This window comes from Diabrotica virgifera, chromosome 10 (genome assembly GCF_917563875.1).
Source record: "Diabrotica virgifera virgifera chromosome 10, PGI_DIABVI_V3a".
In the NCBI taxonomy this organism is placed as follows: Eukaryota; Metazoa; Arthropoda; class Insecta; order Coleoptera; family Chrysomelidae; genus Diabrotica; species Diabrotica virgifera.
In genome coordinates, this window is record NC_065452.1 from 13,404,271 (window position 1) to 13,430,181 (window position 25,911).

The window sequence follows — 25,911 nt, forward strand, 5'->3', positions numbered from 1 at the left end:
GATAGGTTGTTTGAATATCTAGAAATGATTGAAATAGATGATAAAGATCTGAGACTTTTACAACATCTATATTGGAATCAAGAAGATTCTATTCTGGTAGACGGAAAAGAAACAGACAAAATTTGCATTCAAAGAGGTGTCAAGACAGGGTTGTGTGTTATCCCCAACTTTGTTTAGCGTATACTCAGAAATAATTTTTAATGAAGCCTTGGAAGGACAATGTGGAGTTCGAATCGGGGAGAAACTATTAACAACATCAGATATGCAGACGACACCGCGATCATGGCTGAAAATATCGAAGATCTTCAATTCCTTATTGATCGAGTCACTAGAGAATGCTCCAATAACGGACTTAACATAAATGCAACAAAGACAAAGTTACTTGTGGTTAGTAAACAAGACGTCGGCCCTATGCAACTAATTGTCAGTGATGAGTCAATAACAAAAGTTAACCATTTTAAATACCTAGGATGTTGGATAAACGAGACACTAAATCCGGATGAAGAAATTAAAACTCGTATAGAAATTGCAAGAGGAGCATTTATGAAACTTATCTATTCTGAGCAACTCTCAGCTGAACTTACAACTAAGAATCAAGTTCCTAAAATGTTATGTGTATCCTGTTTTACTATATGGATGTGAAACCTGGATCATGAAGGTTAACATGATGAACAAATTAGAAGCCTTTGAGATGTGGTCGTATCGTAGAATGCTCAGAATATCTTGGGTTCAACGCATTTCTAACAGAGAAGTCTTAAACAGAGTAGGTCAAGGCGAAGGTGACTTAATGAAGATGATAAAAAAGAGAAAACTTGAATATCTGGAGCATATAATGAGAGGTAGCAGATACAGGATGCTGCAGTTAATACTCAATGGAAAGATCGACGGAAAAAGAGGAATTGGTCGAAAGAAATATTCATGGCTCCGAAACCTTCGTCAATGGACTGGCTTATCAGCAGATCAATTGTTACATGCCGCACAAGATCGAGAACGATATCGGCAAATTGTTATGGAAGCTACCCACGCCTAAAAATTTGGGCACGGTACTTAAAGAAGAAGATTTATTTTACATAGCGATCGAAACTATATTATCGATCGCTATGTAAAATAAATACATTTTAAATGCGAGAATTCACGAATATAAATACCAGGGAGCGAGGGTCGGAGCGAGGATACAATCCTTTGGTCTCCGTAGTGAGCACACCGTTAGGGGCCTAGATCTCAAAAACTATTATTCTCAAGCTATAGCCTTTTGAAGTTATTGGATTCAGGTGCTCGGTTTACGTTAGGTGCACTAACTCACGGTCAAGTGAACGAAAACATTTATTATTTAAGGGGGGGGAGTATGGTTTGAAATCAACATATCAAGCACATTTTTGTGAATTTTTTCGAAGCTATGGTACAATTATATTATTTTTAAATTACATAAACATATTAAGTACAATTCAAAGAATATTTAGAAGAAAATGCAATCCAAAATATTGAAAAGTAAGCCATTGGTGACAAATTTTGACAGGCAGCTCACAAAAAAATGGATTTTGCGGTGAACACCAGAACTCGTCACTAGATTATACGAAACAAAAAATTCAAAAATATTTAATTATGAGTTTCACGAGGGCACAACGTCGAGTTTTTTTATTTTTATTGATTTTTGAATTTTTGGTATCACTCAGAAATCCAAAAAATGAAATTTTTTGTAAAAATTTTGTGAAAATCAACAGATTTATTATTGTTGAACAAAAAAATAAGCAAAAAAAGAAAAATATCTCGACGTTGTTACCTCATGAAATGCCTAAAGGAAATATGTGCAAAATATCAGGTAGATCGGTCGAGTAGTTTTTCAGTTACAATGTACCGCATTTGAAAAAGCAGTTTTGAGAAAAATGCGTTTAAAGTTTTGACAACTGCATCTTCATCTTCTTATTTGTCTGCCAAATCGTAAAGTGTTGCACATTGGAATATGTTTTTTGAATCGAGGAGTAATCTACAAAAGAGAAGGCGAACAGTTGTTTAACGTTTCTCACTACGCTCAAGCGTGCTGGCGCGAAGTCGCGGCAAAGCGAGTCGAAGGTAGGGATATTCAACACGCGGTATCTCTGGTAATTTTACTCCGATTATTTTGAAATATTCAGAGAGTATTCTTGAAAGTATGCACTTTTATGTGAAATAATAAAAAAAAATTAAATATTTCAAACCATACCCCCCCCCCTCAAAGAAAAGAGACTCATTTTCTGCATGCATATTTGCGTGTTGCATATGAATTCGTGGTAAAGAAATAGCTGCATCCTATTTTAGTCTTCAGAAAACCTCCGAAAAATCTTCAGAAAACTGAAAATGTGCTGCTAGTGACATAAGAAATATCATGTTTTCATCAATGCTTCACACTTATCCAATACCGGCATAGCTACAGTTCCGCCTTATCTTTAGGAAACTAATGAACAAGCATAGCAACTGCTGCTAGAGCCGCATCTGACTTCTCACCTTTTCACGCATGCAGAATAGAGTGCGTCTAAAAAACATTAGATATTCCGACGAAGCAATAGTTTTTGTAAATAAACTTACGTGTATAGAAATCCGCCCACTTAAAAATTTGGTCATTTTTGATGACTCGTATTTCCTAAACCTGTTGGCCGATTTAAGTGATTTTTTTAATATGTTATAGATTTTTATTGTATACCGGGTGTACAAATCAAACTGTGTTTTTTCTCAAAGTTCGCATCACACTGTGGAATATTCTAGAATTTATAAAATACTGAAATTAAAACTCAACTATAGCCTCAGGTTTTCTTAACATTTTGTTTTTTAATTCATTCGTTTATGTTGGATAATAAAAAAGTACCTAACTTTAACAACTAGACATGTTCTTCATCAATACAGGGTGTTTCTAAATAAGTTGGACAAACTTTAAGGAGTAATTCTGCATAAAAAATAATTTACTTTATAACAGTTTCCTTTATAAATGTATGTCCGCAAATGCTTCGTTTCCGAGATACGGGATGTTTAATTTTTTCTTACAAACTAACGATTTATTTATTGTTCTAAAACAAGTTGAGATATGAAAATGAAATTTGGTAGATTTTAAGAGATAGTTATTGCCGATTTTTTGATGCAAAATTAAGAATTTAATATTCACTACTGGCGCGCATACGGGTAATATGACCGATCATATTACCCGTATGCACGCCAATGGTCAATATAAAAATCTTAATTGTATGTCAAAAAATGTGCAATAACTACGTCTTCAAACCCATCAGATTTCATTTGCATAACTCAACTGGTTTTAGAACAATAAATAAATCGTTAGTTTGTAAGAAAAAATTAAACATCCCATTTCTCGTAAACGAAGCATTTGCGGACATAGTTTATAAAACCAAAGCTCATTATTTTTCATGCAGAATGACCCCTTAAAGTTTGCCATATTTATTTAAAAACACCCTGTATTGCCGAAAATCAAGGCTAGTTGTTAAAATACCTAACTTTTTTATTATCCAACATAAACGAATGAATTAAAAAACAAAATGTTAAGAAAACCCGAGGCTATAGTTGAGTTTTATTTCAGTATTTTATAAATTCTAGAATATTCCACAGTGTGATGCGAACTTTGAGAAAAAAACACAGTTTGATTTGTACACCTGGTATACAATAAAAATTTACCTGTTTAGTAACAATATTATTACAGCGATATTGTTAAAGAATCAGGCTATAACATATTAAAAAATCACAAATCGACCAACAGGTTTAGGAAATACGAGTCATCAAAAATGACCAAATTTTTAAGTGTGCCGATTTCTATGCACGTAAGTTTAGCTTAGATGGTTTGAAAAGAATAATAATGCCAAAGTTGAGACAAGGTTTAAGTGACAGTTTTCTCATGGTTTTGTTTGATATAATAATAGCAACAATTTGTTAGTACAATAGTTGATCGTGTTAGAACATTACCCATTCAAATAAGCTTTATTGTGCAAAACATTGGATCGAATCTAGTTGGGTCATAGCTCCCTGTATTCGATGATTTTTTTTCCAAAAAAAATCTGAAGAAATTCTGCAAAAAAGCAGAATTTTTATGTATGTAATAACGTGATATTGTAGTTATTTTCAGTGCAATAAGTGTCAATGCCGCGGCTCTTCATTTTTTTTTATTATGATTTAGCTTCTTCTTTAAGTGCCATCTCTGGCAGCTCTTTAAGAGGCAGGTGTCTGAACAGTTGCCTTGAGCTGCAACCAAACCATTCTCTTAGGTTCTTCAACCAGGAAACGCGTCTCCTTCCTACGCTTCTCCTACACTCTATTTTTCCTTGAATTGCAATTTCCTTTCTTTTATTGTGTTTTCAATTTCCCTCTCTCTGCCTATTCTCCTTAACACTTCTATCTTTGTGACTCTAACACTCTTCTAAATGTCCACATTTCAGACGCGTTATTGCATTTCGATTTAATGTCCATTATTCAGCTCCATAGTAAAGCATACTGTGTACATAACATTTAACTAGTCTTATTCTAAGGACCAATGTCAAATCTTATGCATAAAATCTTTTTCATTGGCACGTGCTTTTTCAATTCTCACTCGTATTTCTGTAGTATAATCGTTATATGATTCAGCATTTTTGTAAAAATCAAATGGTGATGTTGGTGAGATCAGGTTTATATTCTGCATGCGTCAAAACGTGAGATGTCTTGTGCCGCTCTAGTAGCATTTGTTGTGGTTACTCCTGAGTTTTCTGAAGACGCTTCAGTAGCAGGGGCGGAACCTTTTCCTAAGGGAGGGGACGACTTCCAATGAAACATCAACCAAATAAAAAAAGAAAACCCAAACTACATAAAAGACATAGATGATAATTTATGTGCAATAAGTTCCCTTTGCCTTTAATTTTCCTAACTATCGAGTTTATTGGGTTGAATTGACTTTATTCTTTGTGTAGTTTAAGTTTCATGTCAGCTAATGCATTTTTTATATTTCAACATTTTTTTTCTTTAATTCTTGACCATGTTAGAGGAAAATTCCCCTATTCCCCCCGTATATCTGCCACTGTTCAATAGTTTTCTAAAGGCGAAACTGCAGCTATGCTGGTATTGATAAGTGTGAATCATTCATGAAAGCATGTTAATTCTTATGTCGCTCTAGCAGCAAATTTTCTATCGCACTTTTTCAGTTTTCTGAGAACTTTTCGGAGGTTTCCTGAAGACTAAAATATGAGGCATCTATTTTTTACCACGAATTCATATGCAACATGCCAATATGCGTGAAGAAAATGAGTCTCTCTCCTTTCAATAATAAATATTTTCGTTAACTTGACAGTGAATTAGTGCACTTAACGTAAACCGAGCACCTGAATACGATAGCTTCAGAAGGCTGTAGCTTCAGAATAATAGTTATTCAGACCTAGGTCGCATGGACTTTTTTAATCTACGCACTGTGAACTATCATTGACCGAACTTTCGTTAAATTTGACCGGGGCCACTTTTCCATAAGGAGTGTTGCGGGGTTCTTTTCTCATCTTCAAAAAGACTGCTGACTTCAAGACTTGATTGCTCTATTCGTGATTTTCTGATTTCGGATTTAGATCTTCATTAATCCAGACTGCTAAGTATTGATTTTGTCCACTTGTTTAATATCTTCATTTTTATCTGGATCTTTGTTATGACTTTGCGCCTGTTGATGATAACTTTGGTTTTTGTTTTATTTATTGTTATTGTTAAACTAAATTGTTCTCCAGTACTACAAATTTTTTTTAATATTTTAAATAAGAATGGTTTCAAGTATTGTTCCTTTTAATACAAATTTCACCGTAGAAATCCGGGACCGGATTCTAATTCATTTCGATGTCGCAATTTAATTTCGAGTCCGCCATGACAGTCGCAATTTAAAGCGATTCTTATTCATTTCGATATTAGTTCCAACTGGGGATATAAACGTTATCATTTTCACACTGCTCAGAATTTGGGTTGGTCCTCCTGTTTATTGGATTTATTGGCTATGCGACCACCGCAACGTTTGTTGATAGTCTGGGCAAATTATCGAAAAAATGTCATTTTGGGAAAAGTTTTTTACCAGGTATTTGATTCCTAAAATCGAATCTTAAGATTGCATATATTAGTAATATGGGGTATGACAAGTTCGCAGAAAGTGTGTTATTTTATTTATAAACAAATTAGCACTCCTAAATCTTCTTTTTTTTTTAATTAGTGCTCTGTAACTTCTAAGATTTTCCCTTTAAACCAAAAACACTCAAATAAAAATTCACCGCAATTTAGTTCTGCACAAAGTTATTTTTTTTTCCGATTTCCTTCAACAAAAATTTTACTCGAAAAATCCGAGTTCTCCCAAAAAATTATCAATAATTAAATAAATTGGTGACATGAAAATTTTTTTATAATAGATTATATATCAGGAGGCCGGCGACAATCTAACCAACAGTTTAGCAATAATTAAAATGTTAATTAAAAAATTTCGGTCGAAATAATAACCAGAAAGATTATGATACACCAAAATAACTATGATTTTCGTATAAAAAAGCACTACATATACCTATTCAACGTACTTTACAGAATTGAAGTTGGACTATTTGAGCGGTCTCAGGTATGTTACACAGAGACAATTTTTTGGGTTATAAACAAATGGAACCCCCCAGAAAATATCAGATTAAATTAAATTAAGTTAACGCTGTTGAAAAGGGCACGGCTTCTTCTTCGAAGAAAAAAAAATCGAATTGAATGGTTCCAGGTATAACCGGTCAAATTTGACCGGCATTTGCGACAGAATTATAAACAACAGGATTTCAATCTTTGAACCGTTACCTTTTTATTCCGGTCCTCTTTGTACATACAAATTTTCATATCTTCAAGATACTCATAACAAAAAAGATTTATGTCACCAAGTTATTTAATTATTGATAAATATTTCCTCCCTAAAATTTTAGTTGAAAATAAAAGATTTTTTTTTGAAAAAGCCGAATTTTCCGAGCAAAATTTCCGCCGAAGGAAATCGAAAAAATATATCTATGTGCCGAATTAAATTACAGTGAATTTTTATGTGAGTGTTTTTGGTTTAACGTTAAAATCTTCTGAGTTACAGAGCAATAATTGAAAAAAAGATTTCGGAGCGCTAATTTGTTTATAAACCAAATAGCACACTTTCTGCGGACTTTGCATAGCTATATTACTAATATATGAAATCTTAAGATTTGATTCCAGCATGTCCAGCAATAAAATAGCTGGTACATAATTTTCCTTGTTTTATACTAATTTTCCCAAATTATTACCTTACATCTTTCATTGAGTTGATAATTCACGTTGTGAACATTCTCAATAATTATTATATTTCTAATTTAATACTATTCTATCTATTTCCTCCAAAACCAGCAAATTTTCATAAAACCCAGCCATATTAATACATTTTGCTTTAGTTTTCCTTGCAAGAAACAAACAAAACACATCTCCTAAACTAAACCTAACCTCGCTTTCGTCCATGCCATTCATTCATGTCCGTGTCACAATAATTTCGACTCGAAATTATAATATCAACCACTTTTTTGAGAGTCGCTATTAATTTCGATAAGTCGCTATTTTATGACATCATTTCGTTAGTTCAACTAAAATACACAAGGCTCGCACAGTCGCATTTCAACGTCGCCATATTGATTGCGACTTGTTTTGAGTCGAAATTTGAATTAGAATCAGGGCCCAGGTAGTTCTTGCATCAGTTTCGTTATTTAATAACCACTCTTCGTATAGCAAAATGTGACATACAACGACGTTTGTTTTGCGGTTATTCGCAAAATTACATTCCGACAGAGGGCGCTCAAAATTTTAAAGATGGACGATAACTCTAGGAAAATAACTCATTTTGTCATTTGACCTCACAGTTCTAAAACGTTAAATTATAATCATTTACACGAGTGTTTTGCCAAAGTAACCACTAAGTTTTGCCACTAAGACATCTTACATGTTAGAGACGACTCAAAATTATGTTTCATCTGTATGCATTCATTAGAATTTGATGCTAACTACTGATTTGTTTTTACCTTTTTTTCATAAAAAAATCTGGCCACCGATAATCACACAGCGTTTTAAAAATTATTAATCTGCCTTAGAATTTCTAATTTTGTTTTTAATTTAGTTAATAGGTACACTACAATTTATTTTACACCAACATATAATAATTTTTAATTAAATAAAAACTGAAAACTGAGTAGGTGAATTTCTTTTATAATAATTGTGTTCTGGAAATTATGAGATGGTTGGAATATTTTGCATAACAATGTAAATTCTATGTACATAATAATATATACTACATTTTATTTATTTATTTAATTTTGCAGTCGCTTAAACATTAAAAAATACTACGTTTAATACAAACGTTAAATTAACAAAATGTGTGATTTGGCATTGGTTAGTTTACATCATTACGTATAGTATTTTTACTACCAAAGCGATGTTACGTAGGTCAAAATTTTTGACGTAAAAGAACTGTCAAAACATTAGAATGTGACTTGTCATTATTGCCATGTTTATATAAACATGGCAATAATTAAAAGTCACATTCTAATGTTTTGACAGTTCTCTTACGTCAAAAATTTTGACCTACGTAATATCACTTTTGTAGTAAAAATACTATAGAGTATAATAGGAATGAATACTGAGGAACACTGCAATAGTTTTTTTAAGTCGAAATCATTGTTAATTACAACATAAACTGACCGCAAATATGTACACAAATTAATGACAAAGTCAATGTTTTCCTAGAGTTGATGCTTTTCAAATTCGCCACCAGGCGTCGCCCACTTTGCGGTTCCTCGCCAATTATTCAACGTATCCTGAAAACATTTCTTTATTAGGTTTGAACAGATCGGCTTTCGACAACAAAATCGTTAGTTTCGAAGATCACATCAAATGTGAACACAACATGTGGCACTACCTGTACTTCATCGTTCTAATCAAAGTCAAGGACCCTACAGAATTCACCGGTCCTGAAAGCTACGTATACGCTATGGTGAAAGCCGCAAACCTAGAATGGTTTCCGAGATTGCGGGCCATATCCTTGGCAGCAGTAGAAGGAGAAGGGGAACAAATCGAGTTCAAGAGTCTTCAAGGTCAACTACAAAAGACCGAGATGTTGGTAACCACTCTAAGCCAGCAGCTCATGGAGTTGAAGGACCAAATGGCGGAACAGAGGAAACAGAAACAGCGGCTGGGGCTTCTAAGCTCCAACTCGGCTTATTTACAGACTTCTAATCTCAATTAGATTCTAGTCTTTAACCTTAAAAACTAGGGCTCTCTGTGGATATTTGGTAAATAAATATTAGGGACATTTTTTTTTCAAGAAATCGTATGGATTTTCATACACCTAGACCTTTAATTATTCTTGCCAGATTATATTTCATGCCTATTTTTAAATCAACAGAGACAATTTTTGTTAACGTGTAATGAGATAATCGTATGGACTGTATTTATGGGAACATAAGGCAAGTAAATAAACATGGTTTCAAAAGTTATGCATCACCCAAAATTTTCGCTATTATTAACTATTTCAGCCCGGATAGCCCAACCGGTAGGATGTCTGACTTCCACGCAGGTAGGCCGGGGATCGAATCCCAGCGCCAGCGAGAACATCTAGACTTCTTCTTCTTCTTCCTTCTTGTATGTAGGCTTTAAAGCCTGTTTCTTCTTCAATATTAGCCTACTAAATTGTTTAAGTTATCGCACCATCTTTTTTTTGGTCTGCCAATACTGCTTCGTTCATTTGGTGACTTATCTCGTACTATTCGTACATCCTCTGCCATTCTACTAATGCGTTCGTTCCACTCCTGTTTCCGTTTTGTCACCCATCCGTTTATGTCTTCTACATCGCATGATCTTCTTATATTTTCGCTTCTCTCCCTATCCGACAGACTTTTCCCTGATATTCGTCTGTTGTGTTTCCGAGTATTTTCATCTCTGTTGTTTCTAGTAGTCGTCTCGTTTTAGATGTGTCAGGTCTTGTCTCCGCAGTGTATGTCAATATAGGTATAATTGCTGCTTTATAGATTCTTGCTTTTGTGTCTTGTCTTAGGTGTTTGTTCTTCCAGATTGTGTCATTAAGATATCCCGCCACTTTACTTGCTTTTAAGCGTTGTTGTCGTACCTACTTCCTCTTCAACATCCCATATTCCCAGATATCTAAACCTTGCTTCCTGTTTTATTATTTTCCCATCAATTTCGATTTTACATCGTAGTGGGTATTTAGATGTTGTCATACATACATTTGGTTTTTTCTGCTGATATTATCATATTGAATTTCTTGGCTGTTGTATTGAAGATGTGTGTTAATCTTTGGAGATCGTCTTCTGTCTCGGCGATTAATGCGGCGTCATCTGCATAACATAATATTTGGATTTCTTCGTTCCCCATTCTGTAACCATGACATTTACGTACTACTTTTATTATTTCGTCCATTATTATATTAAAGAGCAGTGGGCTTAACGAGTCACCTTGTCTGACTCTGCTTTGTACTGGTATAAACTGCGTTAGTTTTCCATTTATCTTTGCCTGTATTCGATTATGAAAGCAGGTGTTTTCGATGGTTTGTATTATGTTGATTGGTATGTTTCTTCTATACAGTAAATGTAAATGTAAGACTAGACATTTTTAAAAATGTCTATAGGCTCAGGTCGACGCAGCTTGAATAAAATGAGTACCTTGGGTAAAACCAGGGGTAATAATGGGCGGTTGAAGCGTAGCACTCACCCTGTTACCTTCCTTGTCTACCGTAGCCCTAAAAATGGCGGACTACACTGCTATAATCCCAAAACCGAGTTAGCGGTATAAGACGGGAGACTATTATTATTAACTATCTTCAGAAAGTACTGTTACAGATCATTTTATAAAAAAATATCATAACGTTGACAGATATTTTTTGTTTTAAAAGAGATTCTGTTTTTTAATAAATAAACAATTTAAAACTAAACAATTTATTTCTAATTAAATGTATTTAATAATTTTAATATCGTATTTTTCCACCACGGGCATCGGTGCAAGCCTGGATTCGAATCTAATACTGCTAACAAGTCGATGAATCATATTTCCTGTGGCAGATTCTCCCATTTTTCTGTACAGGCCATTGTAAGTCCATGATGGGTTCTAGGAGGATTCCTTTGGGCATGAACATCTCTGGAGAGCACATCCCTTGAATGTGCAATGGGGTTCATGTCTGGAGACATTGTAGGCTACTCCAAACGGCGAATAACTTCTGTCTCAAGATAGTCATTAACCGCTTGAGTCCTATGTGGGAAGGCGTTATCATTCATAAATACAAAATTTTCACCCACAGCTCCTCGCTATATGTAATCTCACATGAGGCTATAAAATCCGCCTGCACCACTGGAGGCGGTGCAAAACATGTCTAGGTTGTAGCTGACGAACTCTTATTGATCAACGACTACTCAAACCTAACTCTAAAATTATTCTTATGATTGTAGCCAACGATACTCTGACTCCTGTAGAATGACTGAAGTCTTTTTGGAGGGCTGGTATAGACATAGAAGCATAATCTGATATATCTATTATTGCTCTTTGGTAACTTGGGGTGTACCAGAGCGAGCTCTATTCTGTATCTAATTTGTCTCCAGAAACCTATTTTATATCCATGAGACATCACTATGACAATCACCCCCTTTCTTCCACGAACCGCTGTGAATGGCCTACTTCAACTAAAGCGACAATTATTCACTTCTTCACACGAATTAAATTACGATTCATTATAGGTAAATCACGTTTTCACAAATTTTACCAGAATAAATTTTTCAAATGTTTGCTCCTTTACAAAACCAGATCAGTTAAATGGGTATTTAAATAAAATCAAAAACCAAAAAAGGTGTATTTTATATGAAAAAGACCTATTATATAATGTGATAAGGATACGGATTTATAAAAGTGTAAAAATCGTGAATACGACAGAGGATGTATAACTTTTGAAACTATGTGTATATTGGGCCAGGGTAATAAGGCAAAACTATACCCTGTTCGTGACACTTCAATAGCCAGAGCACTGAAGCGTTTTTTCGAAAGGTAATACCTATAAGAGCAAATTGTAACTATTTCCTGCGTAGGATCTGGAGGCCATTTTTATGTGTAAACAATTTAGTATCAAGAAACGACCTTTTTTTTCCTTTTTTTTTCAAATCAATGGAAAACACTGAAACTTATGGTTGTTTTAGTACAAATATCTTCGAGAGCATGGAAAAAGCTTTAAAATGGTGTATTATAAAGGTTGATATACTCATTTATTGTTAATATATTGAGAAAAAAGGTCGAAATTGCAAAAAAAATAATTTCGCAATAACTATTGTAAAAATTAGTATATAGCTTTGAATTTTTTGTCAAATGAGGATTATTTGGTGCTTAATAAGTGACAAAAATTTTAAAGCGGTTCAGTCAGTTGTTTAAATTTTATTCAAATTTATTGTTTATCCCAGAGAGCAGAATTATTTTTTGCAATAACATAAGTCAGAAAAAAATAATGTTCAAACCATTATACAGGTGTCAAATGAAAGAGCATGAGCGAAACTTTCAAACTGGTTTAAAAAAAAGTGAACTAAAATGCATGTATTAGTAATAAGTAATTGTGCAAAAGTATCGTCAATTTTTCCTTATAAACTTTTTGAATAACGTTTTTCAAAAAAATCTATTTTTTTACCGTGTTTTAGGTGCACAACTACCAAGTAATGTTATGTATATAATAAATGATAAAAAATTGTAATAAATATGTATAATTTATTATATAAAAAAAATAAAAAGTGTATAAGGAAAAATTGACGATACTTTTGCATAATTATTTATTACTAATAAATGCATTTTTAATTCGCTTTTTTTAAACCAATAAATATGAAAGTTTAGCTCATGCTCTTTCATTTGCCACCTGTATAATGGTTGTAACATTATTTATTTCTGACTTATTGCAAAATAAATATGCTCTCTGGGATAAATAATTTGAATAAAATTTAAACAATTTAATGAATCGCTTTGAAATAATTTTGTTACATATTAACACATTCACGGTCATGACTGCATATGAAGTCATTTACTTCATAAGAATACGTGTATACAATGACAGCGTGTCCGTGAATGCGTTAAGCACCAAAGAACACTCATTTGACAAAAATTTCAAAGCTGTACACTAGTTTTTACAATGGTTCTTGCGAAATTAGTTTTTGTGCAATTTCGTCCTTTTTTCACAATTATATTAACAATAAATGAGTATATCAACCTTTATGATATGCCATTTAAAGCTTTTTACATGCTCTCGAAGATCTTTGTATTAAAAAACCATAAGTTTCACTGTTTTCCATTGATTTGAAAAAAGGAAAGGCTGTTTTGACACTAAATTGTTTATAAATAAAAATAGCCGCCAGATCCTGCGCAGGAAATAACCACAATTTTTTCCTATAGGTATTACCTGTCGAAAAAACGCTTCAGTACCCTGGCTGTGGAAGTGTCATGAAAAAAAACCTTATTGCCCTGAACTATATTCGTCACCTACTTCCTTGAACCATTTATGTACACTTTACTACCAGATAAGTGATCGTAAAAAAGTATAAACCCCTTTTTATGTTTCTGTTAGTTTCTGTTAGTTTTAGAATCCGATTGACTAGTTTCTGTTAGTCAAGATCATTTTAATATCCAATTTGTTTTTTGTATTTTCAAGCAATCAATATAAATCAATAAATTAAATTCATCAATAAATTCAAATCAATAAAATCGATAAATTTTCAACATTCCTAGCTTACCATTACTCCGTGGGAAAGAATAAAGAATGATGAAATGTGAACTACAAATTCTCATGTTTGATTAAATTTGTTAAACTAATATTTTTTATAAATATCTACAACTTAGCCTAGTAGGAAAATAGATTTTTCAATGCTCAAACTTCGAACTTAGGAGATGTAGAATAGTTTCCTAGCCAAAATATTCGATTATTTCCAAGACTTTTGGGCCATTTGTTTTTATTTTTGATTTCGATCTCTGGGTTCTGCTGCAGTTCTTAATCTCGTCCCCGATATTGCACAATTTAGTGTGGAGCAGTTCCTATCGATCGAAAAAATTAGTTTTTAATAGTTTTAAAGTTCCCAGTGATAATTATTTTAATAAAAATTATTATTTTATTCTAGTACATAACTGATTGTCATATATATTCACTGTTTTTTGTTGAGAAGTGTTATTTATGTGCGGCGAAAACGGCGGCTTCGTTGGAAAAATATTCCCATGAGATTTTTTGCATAATCACATTCGTGAGACACCCCAGAATAAGGTTCAAGAAGTCGCCCACGTCAAAAGTGGTCCCAATTTGTTTAAACAATTTTTTAAAACAAATTGCAAAAATCAGTTTTTTTGACCCGGGCGATTTTTTAAGGTTTTTTGGACCATTTTGAACAAATAAAAAACTGTTGTAATTTTTCTCTAATGTTGATCGTTTTCGGGTTACATACAGTAAAACCTGCGTTAACCGAAATAATTGGAGGGTAGGCCAGTGCCGTTTTATCCATTGGGCGCTTGGGGCCCAGAAGCCCGGGCCCCGGAGGGGCCCGTAGGGACCCTTCCTTTTATTAATAATAAATTAAAGTCCGCTAAATAATCGAGGACCATATTTTTTTAAATAGAGAGAAACACTACGAAATACGTGCGATTTCGATATGGTCTGATTTTAAGACTGATAAATAAGAACTGTGACAACTTTTAAACCAAAGAGCGATTCCTTAGAAAATTGTAAAAAAAATGTATGAAGCTGGAGACAAAGCTTATTATAGAAGATTAAATGAAAGCAACTCTTATAGAGTAAAACCCAATGGAGGCAAAGAGAAGTGTTAAAGCTGTTTATTGTTACCCGTGCAAATTATTTTCAATTGAAAAAAATAGTTTAACTGATTTTGGATATATTTTACTCACTGGAAATAGTTGAATAGTTTACTCAAATCTCACGAAGAAAGTAAATTTCATCTGAACTCTATGGTTACATTAATAACAAGATCATCAGTTGGAGTTAGATGGATCATCAGTTAAATTGGAGTTATAGACGCTGGCTTGAAAGAGCAAGTAGAACACGAAGCTGACTATTGATTAAAGGTCCTAAGAAGAATTGTTGTCGCTATTTAATTACTTGCTCCTCAAGGTGTAGCTTTTCGTTGATCCCATGAGAATTTAACGAGTCGTCATGAGGAAAATTACTTAAGTTGTCTTGTATACTTTGCTTTTGACAACTTCTTAGCTCAGCATTTACAGCGGAATGCGAATAAAAAAAGGTTCAGTTAGCTATCTGTCTGACCAAACTTGCAATGAATTTCTGGAAGCGATGAAAACAAAACATGTAGAAACTTTTTACGCTGTAAATGCTTTACTTAAAAACTACGGATCCATCAAACATATTTTTCCAGTTCAGCAATTATAGAGACAAAAAATCAGCAGTTAGAAGTGATGCCAAGACACTGCATAATAAATGGATACCTTTGAGACAGGTTAACTTGGATACTCTATTGACACTGATTTGGGCAAGGATTTTAAAACGAGTGAATTCAACAAGCAAAAAGAAGTGGAGCAACTGAATTTTGATAGTATTAATAAGGCAGTTTGCTAATGCCTATTAGTCAAGAAAAAAAGTGAGCAAATTTTTGTGTTATATATTTTTTAGAATATGTTTTTTTGTTTGTCATGTGTTGTTCTGTATAACTTTCTGTTTTTTTTTTATATTTTTAAATGTATTTTTTGGAATATTTTTTACGTTTGCTATTTTTCTCGTTTGTTTTAAAAATCTTTTTTAAAAGTTTTAAAAATGTATGGGTTTTACAATAAACGTTTCTGGTTAATGCAGGTTAATGCATGTATTTTTTTGTTAAAAAAATTGACAACGAATAGCAATGAAGGGGGCCCCTAAATCTCTAGTACCCAGGGCCCGAAGTTAGGTTAAACCGGCACTGAGGTAGGCCGTTTCGGATAACAAAAGTTTCGGTTAAAAATATCATTGTTTTTTGTATTCTTCTTGTATCAAATTACATGGTATTCTTGGTCAAAGTTGGTATTAAAAAATAGTATGAGGTGATTTCATAATGTGTTCTATATTTAATTGCGTTCTTTATTTGTATAAAAGCAATGTTGACCATGTTGACAAATTAACATCGAATTGTTTCCATTTTACGATAAAAATGTTCTTTTATTGACGAAATTATAGAAACTATCAGCCGTTTCGGTTAAACGATGTTTCGTTTAAAAAGGTTTCGGTTAACGGAGGTTTTACTGTATAAGCAATTTAAAATTGAAAAAAAAAAAATGAAAAATGGCGATTTTCAAGGCCCAAAAGCACCAGTAAAAGATATTATTTTTGAGCTTGCCTAAATTAAAGTTCAAACTTTCTTGTATCCTTTCTCGATGAGTATTTTGGGCTTATTTTAGTTTAAACTATTGTTTTTTAATTGTTAATGTAGCGCTTATGACAGGGCGGGCGCTCATGCTGTCGCGCGTCTGAACTATATTATATTGTGTAGCTCGGGCGTTCTCGGCGCTTTTTTATATATACATACGTTTTTGGCAACCGTGTTTTTTAGTTTTTATAAATCAATATTATTTTTAATGTTTGTTATAATTTTTGAAGGTGTAAATAACAATTAAAAAATTAATAAAGCGTACGAAAATATGTACTATTTTAGGAGTTGTTAAATATTTTGCATATTATGGGTTATGGGCAACACTGCTAACATTATAATTACGTATTTTTTATGGGAAATAAGCCACAATTTTACTAAAAAATGAATTTATTTTTTAGTAAAATTGTGGCTTATTTCCCATAAAAAATACGTAATTATAAAAATGCCACAAGGAAATAGCTTCAGAACAACTGCTAACATTATTAAGTCGAGTTGATTCATATACAGTATACACCGCAAAAAAAGCAGGGACCTGTTGCATCGTACAGGTTTAATGCAGGTCAGGCTCGTAAACTATAACTAAATAATTAAGTATTCTATTTTTGATATCGGCATTTTTGCATTCAAATTATAATTTAAAATTTTAATCTTAAAAATTACTAAATTTAATTTTAATCTTAAAAATTTTTAGATCTCAATGATAAAAACTAAAAAAATTAATTTTGCTGCACATTTGTAAAATTTCGAACGCTTTATTAATTTTTTAATTGTTATTTATACCTTCAAAAATTATAATAAACATAAAAAAATCATATTGATTTATAAAAACTAAAAAACATACATATATGTAACAAGTATAAAAAAACGCCGAGAACGCCCGAGCTACATAATATAATATAGTCCAGACGCGCGACAGCCCGAGCGCCCGCCCTGTCATAAGCGCTGCATTAACAATTAAAAAACAGTAGTTGAAAATAAAATAAGCCCAAAATACTCATCGGGAACGGATACAAGGAGGTTTGAACTTTAATTTAGGCACTTGGTAACCTCAAAAATAATATTTTTTGCTGGTGCTTTTGGGCCTTGAAAATCGCCATTTTTCGTTTTTTTCAATTTTAAATTGCTTATAACTCGAAAACGATAAACTTTAGAGAAAAATTACAAGATACCTTTTTTGTTCAGAATGGTCCAATAAATCTAAAAAAAAAATGTCCGGGCCGAAAATGTTGATTTTTGCAATTTGTTAAAAAAATTGTTTAAACAAATTGGGACCACTTTTCGCGTGGGCGACTTCTTGAACCTTATTCTTGGGTGTCTCACGAATGTGATTATGCAAAGAAATCTCATGGGAATATTTTTTCCAACGAAGCCGTCGTTTTCGCCTTGTCTATATATCTTATATCGAATGTTACACAGCGTAATTAAGTATAGTTTAAGTAGGGATTTTTAGTGGGATGAATAAAAAAATATATGGTATGACTTGCTTGTTTTCTTGGAATTAAAAAGGAGGTATTGCTAAGCAATTAAGTTCTTTTTAAAAATCTTCGTAAATGGTGTGTCACAAGAGGTATATTTATATCAAAAAATACCCTTTCGAGTAACATCGCAGAATGTTTTGGGAATAATAATTCCATCATCAATGTTCTTTACAGGTATACATGCTTTGATCCACCAAAATATCTGAGTGAAATGTTATAACTTGTTATAAAGTAAAATTTTTATATAAAATAATGTGATGTTTAAACTCTTCCTTGATTACCTATACATTAGGACAACGTAGGACTTCCCCCGCACTGTGGGCTGCGGGTCCTGAGATTAGAACCTCTCAATACGGACTGTACATAGCAAGTGTTGCTATCAACTATTTGAAACTAGATGATAGAATAACAGGAAACCAACTGGGATCTAGAAAAGGCTTTGGCACTATTAGAGGCATTATTTACTATAAAAACACTCATAGAACGGTGTCGAGATGTCAACTGTGACGTATACATAATATGTCTAGTTGACTTTGAGAGAGCTTTCGACAAAATACAACACAGAAGGCTTGCAAACATATTAAGGAAAACAGAAATAGATTATCAGGATGTGAGAATCATTACCAATTTATAACGATATCAGAAAGTCATAATACGAGAGAGTAGAACCAACAAAAATCTAAAGACATACCTATAAGAAGGGGAGTACGACAAGGCTGTGTACTATCCTCTCTTCTTTTTAATATTGTACAGGATTGATATTAGCATCCAAAAAATAAGTAGTCCATATCGATTTAATTTTTAAAAGTCTCAAAAAAATATTATTTACATGTACTGTTTACATTACGTAAATGGGTGACATTGCTTCAGCAATGTATGCCACTCGTTTTGAAAACAACGGAGTCAGCAATTATGTACTATTAGTAATTCACGGTCACATTCAAGTATGAAATCATAACAAACAATTGGGATTTATTTATAGATACGTAGAAAGTAAAGAAAGATATTCATTATTGAGAAACCGACGTGGTTAGAGTAGGGACATTATCCATCCCGACACCAACTAGTTACTGTTGTGTTTAGTGTTCTAAATAAATATCTTTCGGTAATTAGTGTTTCAACTAAATCAACCCCATCATCGGGAGTAACAACCCCCAATACCAAGATAATATGTGCTCAGAAGAGATGTTTAAAGAGGTAGAAAACATCAATGAAGGCATTTCAATTAATGGAACACTAGTGAATAATCACAGATATGCAGAAGATACAATACTCCTTGTGGACATCAAGGAAATAGAGGACCGTGAAAACAACACACGTCTTGGTTGAAAAATTGAAAGCAGTGGAGTAAAAACAACAATATAACTCTTCAGAACTGTCGCAGATAGAGTAAAATGAGCCATTATGATCGCTAATGTCCGTAAAGGATGAGGCATACGAAGAAGAAGAATTACTTAATATGTACTCAATTGCTCTCGGCAAATTTTTATGTTTATTATTTACCGAAATACGTACGTAAGTCACTAATAGATACTTGGTATATTAATAAAATATCGTTCTGGAAAAATTTTCTTGTGGCATTTCTATGTCTTCGTCTTCTTCTTCTTTTTTTCTTCTCTGTTTGGTTTTTCAATGTGCTTCCAAGTAGTTGTCATTCCATTGTTTTCGTGGTCTTCTGGTCTTCCCACTGATCGTCTTCCTTTTGGGGAACCGTCTCTCGCCGTTCTTGCTTCTCCTTTTCTTCTTCTTTTCTCTTCTCTTTCTGGCTTTTCAATGTGCTTCCAGTAAGTTGTCATTCCATCGTTTTCGTGGTCTTCTGGTCTTCCCACTTATCGTCTTCCTATTGGGGAACCGTCTCTCGCCGTCCTTACTACTCTATTTGTTATAATTCGGCCTATGTGGTCATTCTATTCTACTCTTGTTTTTACACAGTTATTAATACTTATTTAATGCTTACAAATTAATACATACTTACAACTCCGTCGTATATCTGCACTTCTAGCTCTGTCCCGTAGTGTCTTACCATCGATTTTTCGAAAGGTTTTCATCTCTTGTGGCATTTTTATATTACATATATATATATATATATATATATATATATATATATATATATATATATATATATATATATATATAATCGGTTTATAACGTTCTACGACGTCTTCCGATTCCCAATCGCCATTGCTCTCGATCGTAGCACATGTCTTCGTTCAAGCCTCTTTCTCCGATTTCCCTATGGATTCCTTCTATCCAGCTTTTCCTAGGTCTTCCTCTCTTCCGCCGTCCTTTTGGTGCCCATCGTAGCACTTGCTTGGGTAATCTGTAAATTTTTATATTACATACCTACTATAAATGAAACATTTAAATTGAAAATGCGGGAGATTTGTTTAAAACACGCGAGACCAGAATATTAAAAAATATAAAGTATTTTCAATTAAAATTATAGTTTATTCCTATTTAATATAGAACGTGATCTGCCTCACATATACCTATAAATATAGCCTTATCACCTGAATTTTCCAAGAAACCAACAAAATTTATTCAATAATGAAAATTTTTTTATTCGACCAAAATTTGCTGGAATAATGGATAAACTTTTGGACACGTATGAGTAATAATTTCGTGAAATATTCGATATAAATGTATAAATTATATCTGTAATTAAATATACTTTAATAGTCTCTTTGTTAAATCTCATAAACTAGATCTGTTGTATAACTTTTCTACATTTAGTAGTTATAAAATATTTAATGTTAAAACAATTTTAAAGAATGAAAAGAAAAAAACGAAAACTTATATTTAATGTTAAATGTTTCAGTAAGTTTAAATTGCTCGAATTGAATGGTCCTTAATATTGCACATACAAGGTGATTCATTAGTGTGATAAAGCTCAGTAGATCCGTTACAGTAATAGATAGCGTAATAACAGTTAATGACAAAAATTGTAGCCAACTCTGAGATTCATATTACAAAATTAGTAAGAATGTTACAGGGTGTTCGATAACATATTGGCAGACCAAACATATGTTTGTTTAAATGGAACACCCTATATTTTATTTTATATTTATATTCGAAATCTTCTTAACTTTCCCATCACAAAAATTTAAAGGTTTGTTATGTTATACAGGCACGGGCGCCCATATACAAATTTTCAGAGGGGGGACAGACGTGAAGATGTTGCACATTATATTTTGTATACTTTGGATAACCATATATAGTTTACAGCACCCGAAAAGTAAGGGAGGGCCACGGTCTCCCCTGCCCATGGATACGGGCCCTATGTATACAGCGTATTTACAAAGTTATAAGCAATTTTCTATGAAAATAGTAACAAGTTCAACTTCCTGTATAAATAAAACCAATAAACACAACAGCAATGGTTTCTTGGTGCCATATTTTTTTAAGTTTCAAAAGGTTTCAAAATTTTTAAGAACGGTTGCTAATTTTCATTGTATCAAATACAGGGCGAGTCAAACGCAAGTACATCATTTTCTCAGTAATTTTAAATGGACCACCCTATATTTTATGTCAATATCGAAAAGTACCATTACCGTACTTTATATAATATTCCCTATGTCTAAATTTATTAGTGTTCGAGATATTTTCATTTTTCAGAGCAAATTATTAATTAGGAGTCTAAATTTTTCCAAATCGTAAGTAAGCCATGGCTGAATTGTCTAAAACTAACAATTTACGATTACTAATTATCAATTCGGTAATCAATCTAATAATGTAGCAAATAAAAAAAATAATTTATTAGTAATAAATTTTAAAAAAACAAACACAAAATACAAAATTTTTGAAACAATTAAAAGCTACTTTTAAATGAGGCCCTTAGAACACAAGATAAGTGACCCCTTAAATTTTAGAAAATTGGGTTTTAAATACAAAAATGGACTCCCAAACACATTGAAAACATGGTGGCTTTAAACTTTCTACATAAACTAACAATAAAATGACCAAAAATGACATGTCATTGAAAACATGCTAAGTACTTAAAAAAACATAATTTTGGTCTGCCACTATGTTATCGAACACCCTGTAATATTTTAACTAATTTTGTAATGTGAAGCTCAAAGTTAGCTACAATTTTTGTTATTTCCTTTTTGGCTCTCTATTACTATAGCGGATCTATTGAGTTTTAGCACACTAATTAATCATCCTGTATATATCGTTTTACAAAATTACCTGAAACCGTTGATTGAATATCTCAATCAACGCTGAAACATATACATAGTTAATAACGAACTGTGATTTTAAAGCAACCTAAACCAGATGACTATTTTAGGAACATTGTTTTTTTTTCGGTTTTCGAATTTTCTCGCATGTCCAAATAGTTCTAAACGTTTTTTTTTTATTTGCATAATAATATTAAGGACCATTTTGTCAAAAGTAAATGTCAATAGTTGTTGTTGGAAATTTGAATTCGTTACTTCATGGAATACAACTTTTGTTAAATTTGTGTTCTGCGTTGTGGTTTAAGGGTATTTAAGCAATAGTTTTTTTTTAGAAATGTTTGTTGTACTTTGAATCTTCTGTAAAACGTTTATCTTCAATATATTTCTATATTACGTTGAATTGACTTATTTTTCTTACCAGGACAATTAGATTTTCTTTATTAACTGCAAAGGGTATTCTCCGTTAAGATATCGACGGTTGAAAGGTAAAAGGTTGTAACCCACAAATAAACTTTTTTCGGGAAGTAGAAAAAACGCCCCATTTAAGTAATTTTATGAGGAATTAACGTAATAATTTTTTCCATTAATTTACAGATGGATTATTGATCTCATTAATTAATTAATCTTATTAATTGCAAATTATTTAAATGGAACGTTTTTTATACTTCCCGAAAAAAGTTGATTTGTGGGTTATAACCTTTTACCTTTCAACCGTCGATATGCAAAATGTACTCCCAGAATTTGATTTTTTTTATACCTTCTTTTTTGCGGACAATTAAAAAATGCAATAAAATACAGGGTGTTCCATAAGAAAAAATATAACTTTGATACGCCGCCATTTATTGGGACACCCTGTATATTTCAATAATTTTAAAATGTAGATTTTATCAACTTACAAACTACTAATTTAAAATTTTTTTCAAATCTTTTACCATTTCGCTGTAGTCTTCCGTCCCGTTAGTAGTGACTCACCCTGTATTTGTGGCGAATTCATTAAAGTGGGAGCCAAAAAATTTTGTTGGGTAGCTCTGCAAGAAGCTTAAAACAGCTCTTCGCAATGGAAATATATTTCCATCTCTTCCTCTGGCTCATTCTGTAATGCTCAAAGACAATTACGAGAGCGTTAATAAAAATGTGTTTCAAGTTTTAAAATATGAAGAGTACCTACGTCTGGCCAGTGATAAGGGATTTCAACATGGTCGGTTTTCTGGTGCGGATGCAAGGCGGATACACTAAATATCCATATTACTTTTGCTTATGTGATAGTAGAGCTGATGTACTTCACTACCAGCAGCACTCATGGTCTCATCGGAGCGAGTTTCGAATGTGGATCCCCATCATGCTTTAATAGTCCAGAGAAATAAGGTTTTTGTCGGGACACTTGAGCAGCCAGGTTGCAAATGGATTTTTTGAGTACTATATACCTAATACATTATAAATACAAAAATGCACGTCACAGTTCGGGCGAGAAACTTAGTTATTAACAAATAAGGGTCAAAAATGTCAGTTTTTTCGTCTTATTTATAATATTCTTCTTTTTGTAGATGAGCCAAGGTTTAAATTGCCACTTTTTGAATTTTGATCCGATCCTTTTTTGTTTCGGAAAGTGCAAAATAAGACTAAAATTTCAAAAATAAAGAATGTGCTATAACTTTTGCGAAAATGGCCTTAAGACTTTCATATTGCACGAAAAATTGAGTCAAACATTCCATATAATGCACAGAAAATTTTAAGACGATTCGTCAATTAGTTTAAATTTTATTCAATTTGTTTATCGCAAAGAGCTTTTTTCGCAATGTTATTGTTCAGAAAATAATAATGACATAGCAATTCTGTGGAAACCACATGCAAGAATAATAGTTATATTTTTAAAGTATTGAAAAAAATCATTAAAATGTCGTTTTTATCACTCCGAAAAAAGTTTAGTAAAATAGTCATTTTTGGCTTCTAAACAATTTGAATAACTTTGTTAATATTGACTATAGAGTAAATCTACTTTAGGATTTCAAAAGTTGGTATTTTTATACGAATTTTCAGAAAAAAAACTTTTTGTCTAGGTCAATTAGGTTCAAAGTTAGCCACTTTTATTATTTAATTCGCAGTTACTTCTATATACATCAAATTCTCCTGTAACAGTGTTAGTTACCATACTACTCCGAAACGGCTTGACCGATTTTTATAAAATTTTACACGTTTATCCTGTAGGACGTTGAAGAGGTTTTAATATATTTTTTATACCCATAAGTTATAAGGGGGGTTGCCACCTGACATTTTTTTTTATTTTTTTTGGACAAAATTATCTAGCTTAATTTTATATGATGTAGAATTAAAAAATACATACAACCCTTAATTTTCACTCTTCTATCACCAACCCCTATTTGTTAATAGCCATCTATATATTTACATCTATAAAATTATCCTGTCACAGTGTTAGTTTCCATACTCCCCCGAGACCGCTTGACCGATTTTTATGAAATTATATATGTATATTCGGTAGGTCTTAGAATCGGTTGTAATCTATTTTTCATATCCCTGAGTGATAAGGGGAGTTTCCCCTAACATTTTGTAATGTTAGGTGGGGTTGTGTTTACATAACGTACTCTATAAGACTACGAGTACATACGAATTAAAAAAATTATGATCAAAATCTATCAACAAGTTCCAGCGATATTAATCGCAGCATATGTTTGCAGAATCAGTTTCATTTTTTGAGTGCACGTATTTTAGTAATTCCCCTCCACCGACCACGAATTAATTCCGTTCGGACGCCATTTTTATTAAGCTTTATTAACCACTCTGTTGACGTTCAAAGTTTACTCAAACTTTTACACATAACCTATATATATTCAACTTCAAAATGGCTCTAGTTAGGTTGCTTAATTGTTATAAACAAAGTATCCGTCAATTAAATAAAAAAAGTGGCTAACTTTGACCGTAATTAACCTAGGCGAAACGTTTTTCTTTGAAAATTCGTATAAAAATACCAGTTTTTTAAATTCCATTGTAGTTTTAGCCTACAGTCAATATTAACGAAGTTATTCAAATTGTTTATAAGCCAAAAATGACTCTATTTTAGTAAAATGTTTTCTGAGTGATAAAAATGACTTTTTAATGATTTTTTTAAATGCGTTGAAAATATGACTATTCTTCTTTCATGTTGTTTTCACGGAATTGCTGTATCATTATTATTTTCTGAACAATAACATTGCGAAAAAAAGCTCTTTGGGATAAACAAATTGAATAAAATTTAAACTAATTGACGCATCGTCTTAAAAATTTTTGTGCATTATACTCAACTGACTCAACTTTTCATGCAATATGAAAGTCCTAAATTCATTTTCGCAAAAGGTATAGCAAATTTTTTATTTTCGAAATTTTAGTTTTATTTTGCAATATCCGAAGCAACAAATTAACGGACCAAAATTCAAAAAACGCTATTTTAAACCTTGGCTCATCTACTAAAAGAAAAATATTATAAATAAGACATTTAACTACGATATTTTTACCTGTAGCGATTTAAACTAAGAAAACTCTCATTTTTGACCCTTATTTGTTAATAACTAAATTTCTCGTCCAAACTGTACGGGCATTTTTGTATTTATAATGTATTAGGTATATAGTACCCAACAAAACCCATTTGCAACCTGGCTGCTCAAGTGTCCCGAACATGGTATATTTTTGCCTTATTTCCCTGGTGTATAATGCCTTCGTTGCATATAAAATTAAGTCTCATGAAGCAGTTCCTAAAGGCTCTTCGTCAAGATTGTGAGGCCTTTCAATTTGCAAAGCAAGTTTTCCAAAACTATCATAGGCTGACAATTACAAAGAGCTTATTTCCAATATGCTTGACAGCTACCATGACAATCAATCATG

General features: G+C 32.4%; 1 protein-coding gene across 9 annotated transcripts in view; it reads left to right on the forward strand.

The window, feature by feature from the left end:
- Positions 1–22,438, forward strand: part of LOC114335612 (inositol 1,4,5-trisphosphate receptor) — a 258,085-nt gene extending 235,647 nt beyond the window's left edge. For all 9 annotated transcript variants that reach the window (XM_050641294.1, XM_050641298.1, XM_050641300.1 and 6 more), the window contains one exon: positions 8,832–22,438. In XM_050641294.1, the coding sequence (XP_050497251.1) occupies positions 8,832–9,238 (407 nt within the window). In that variant the 3' untranslated portion in view covers positions 9,239–22,438. The remainder of the gene's footprint in view (positions 1–8,831) is intronic.
- Positions 22,439–25,911: the final 3,473 nt, after the last annotated feature.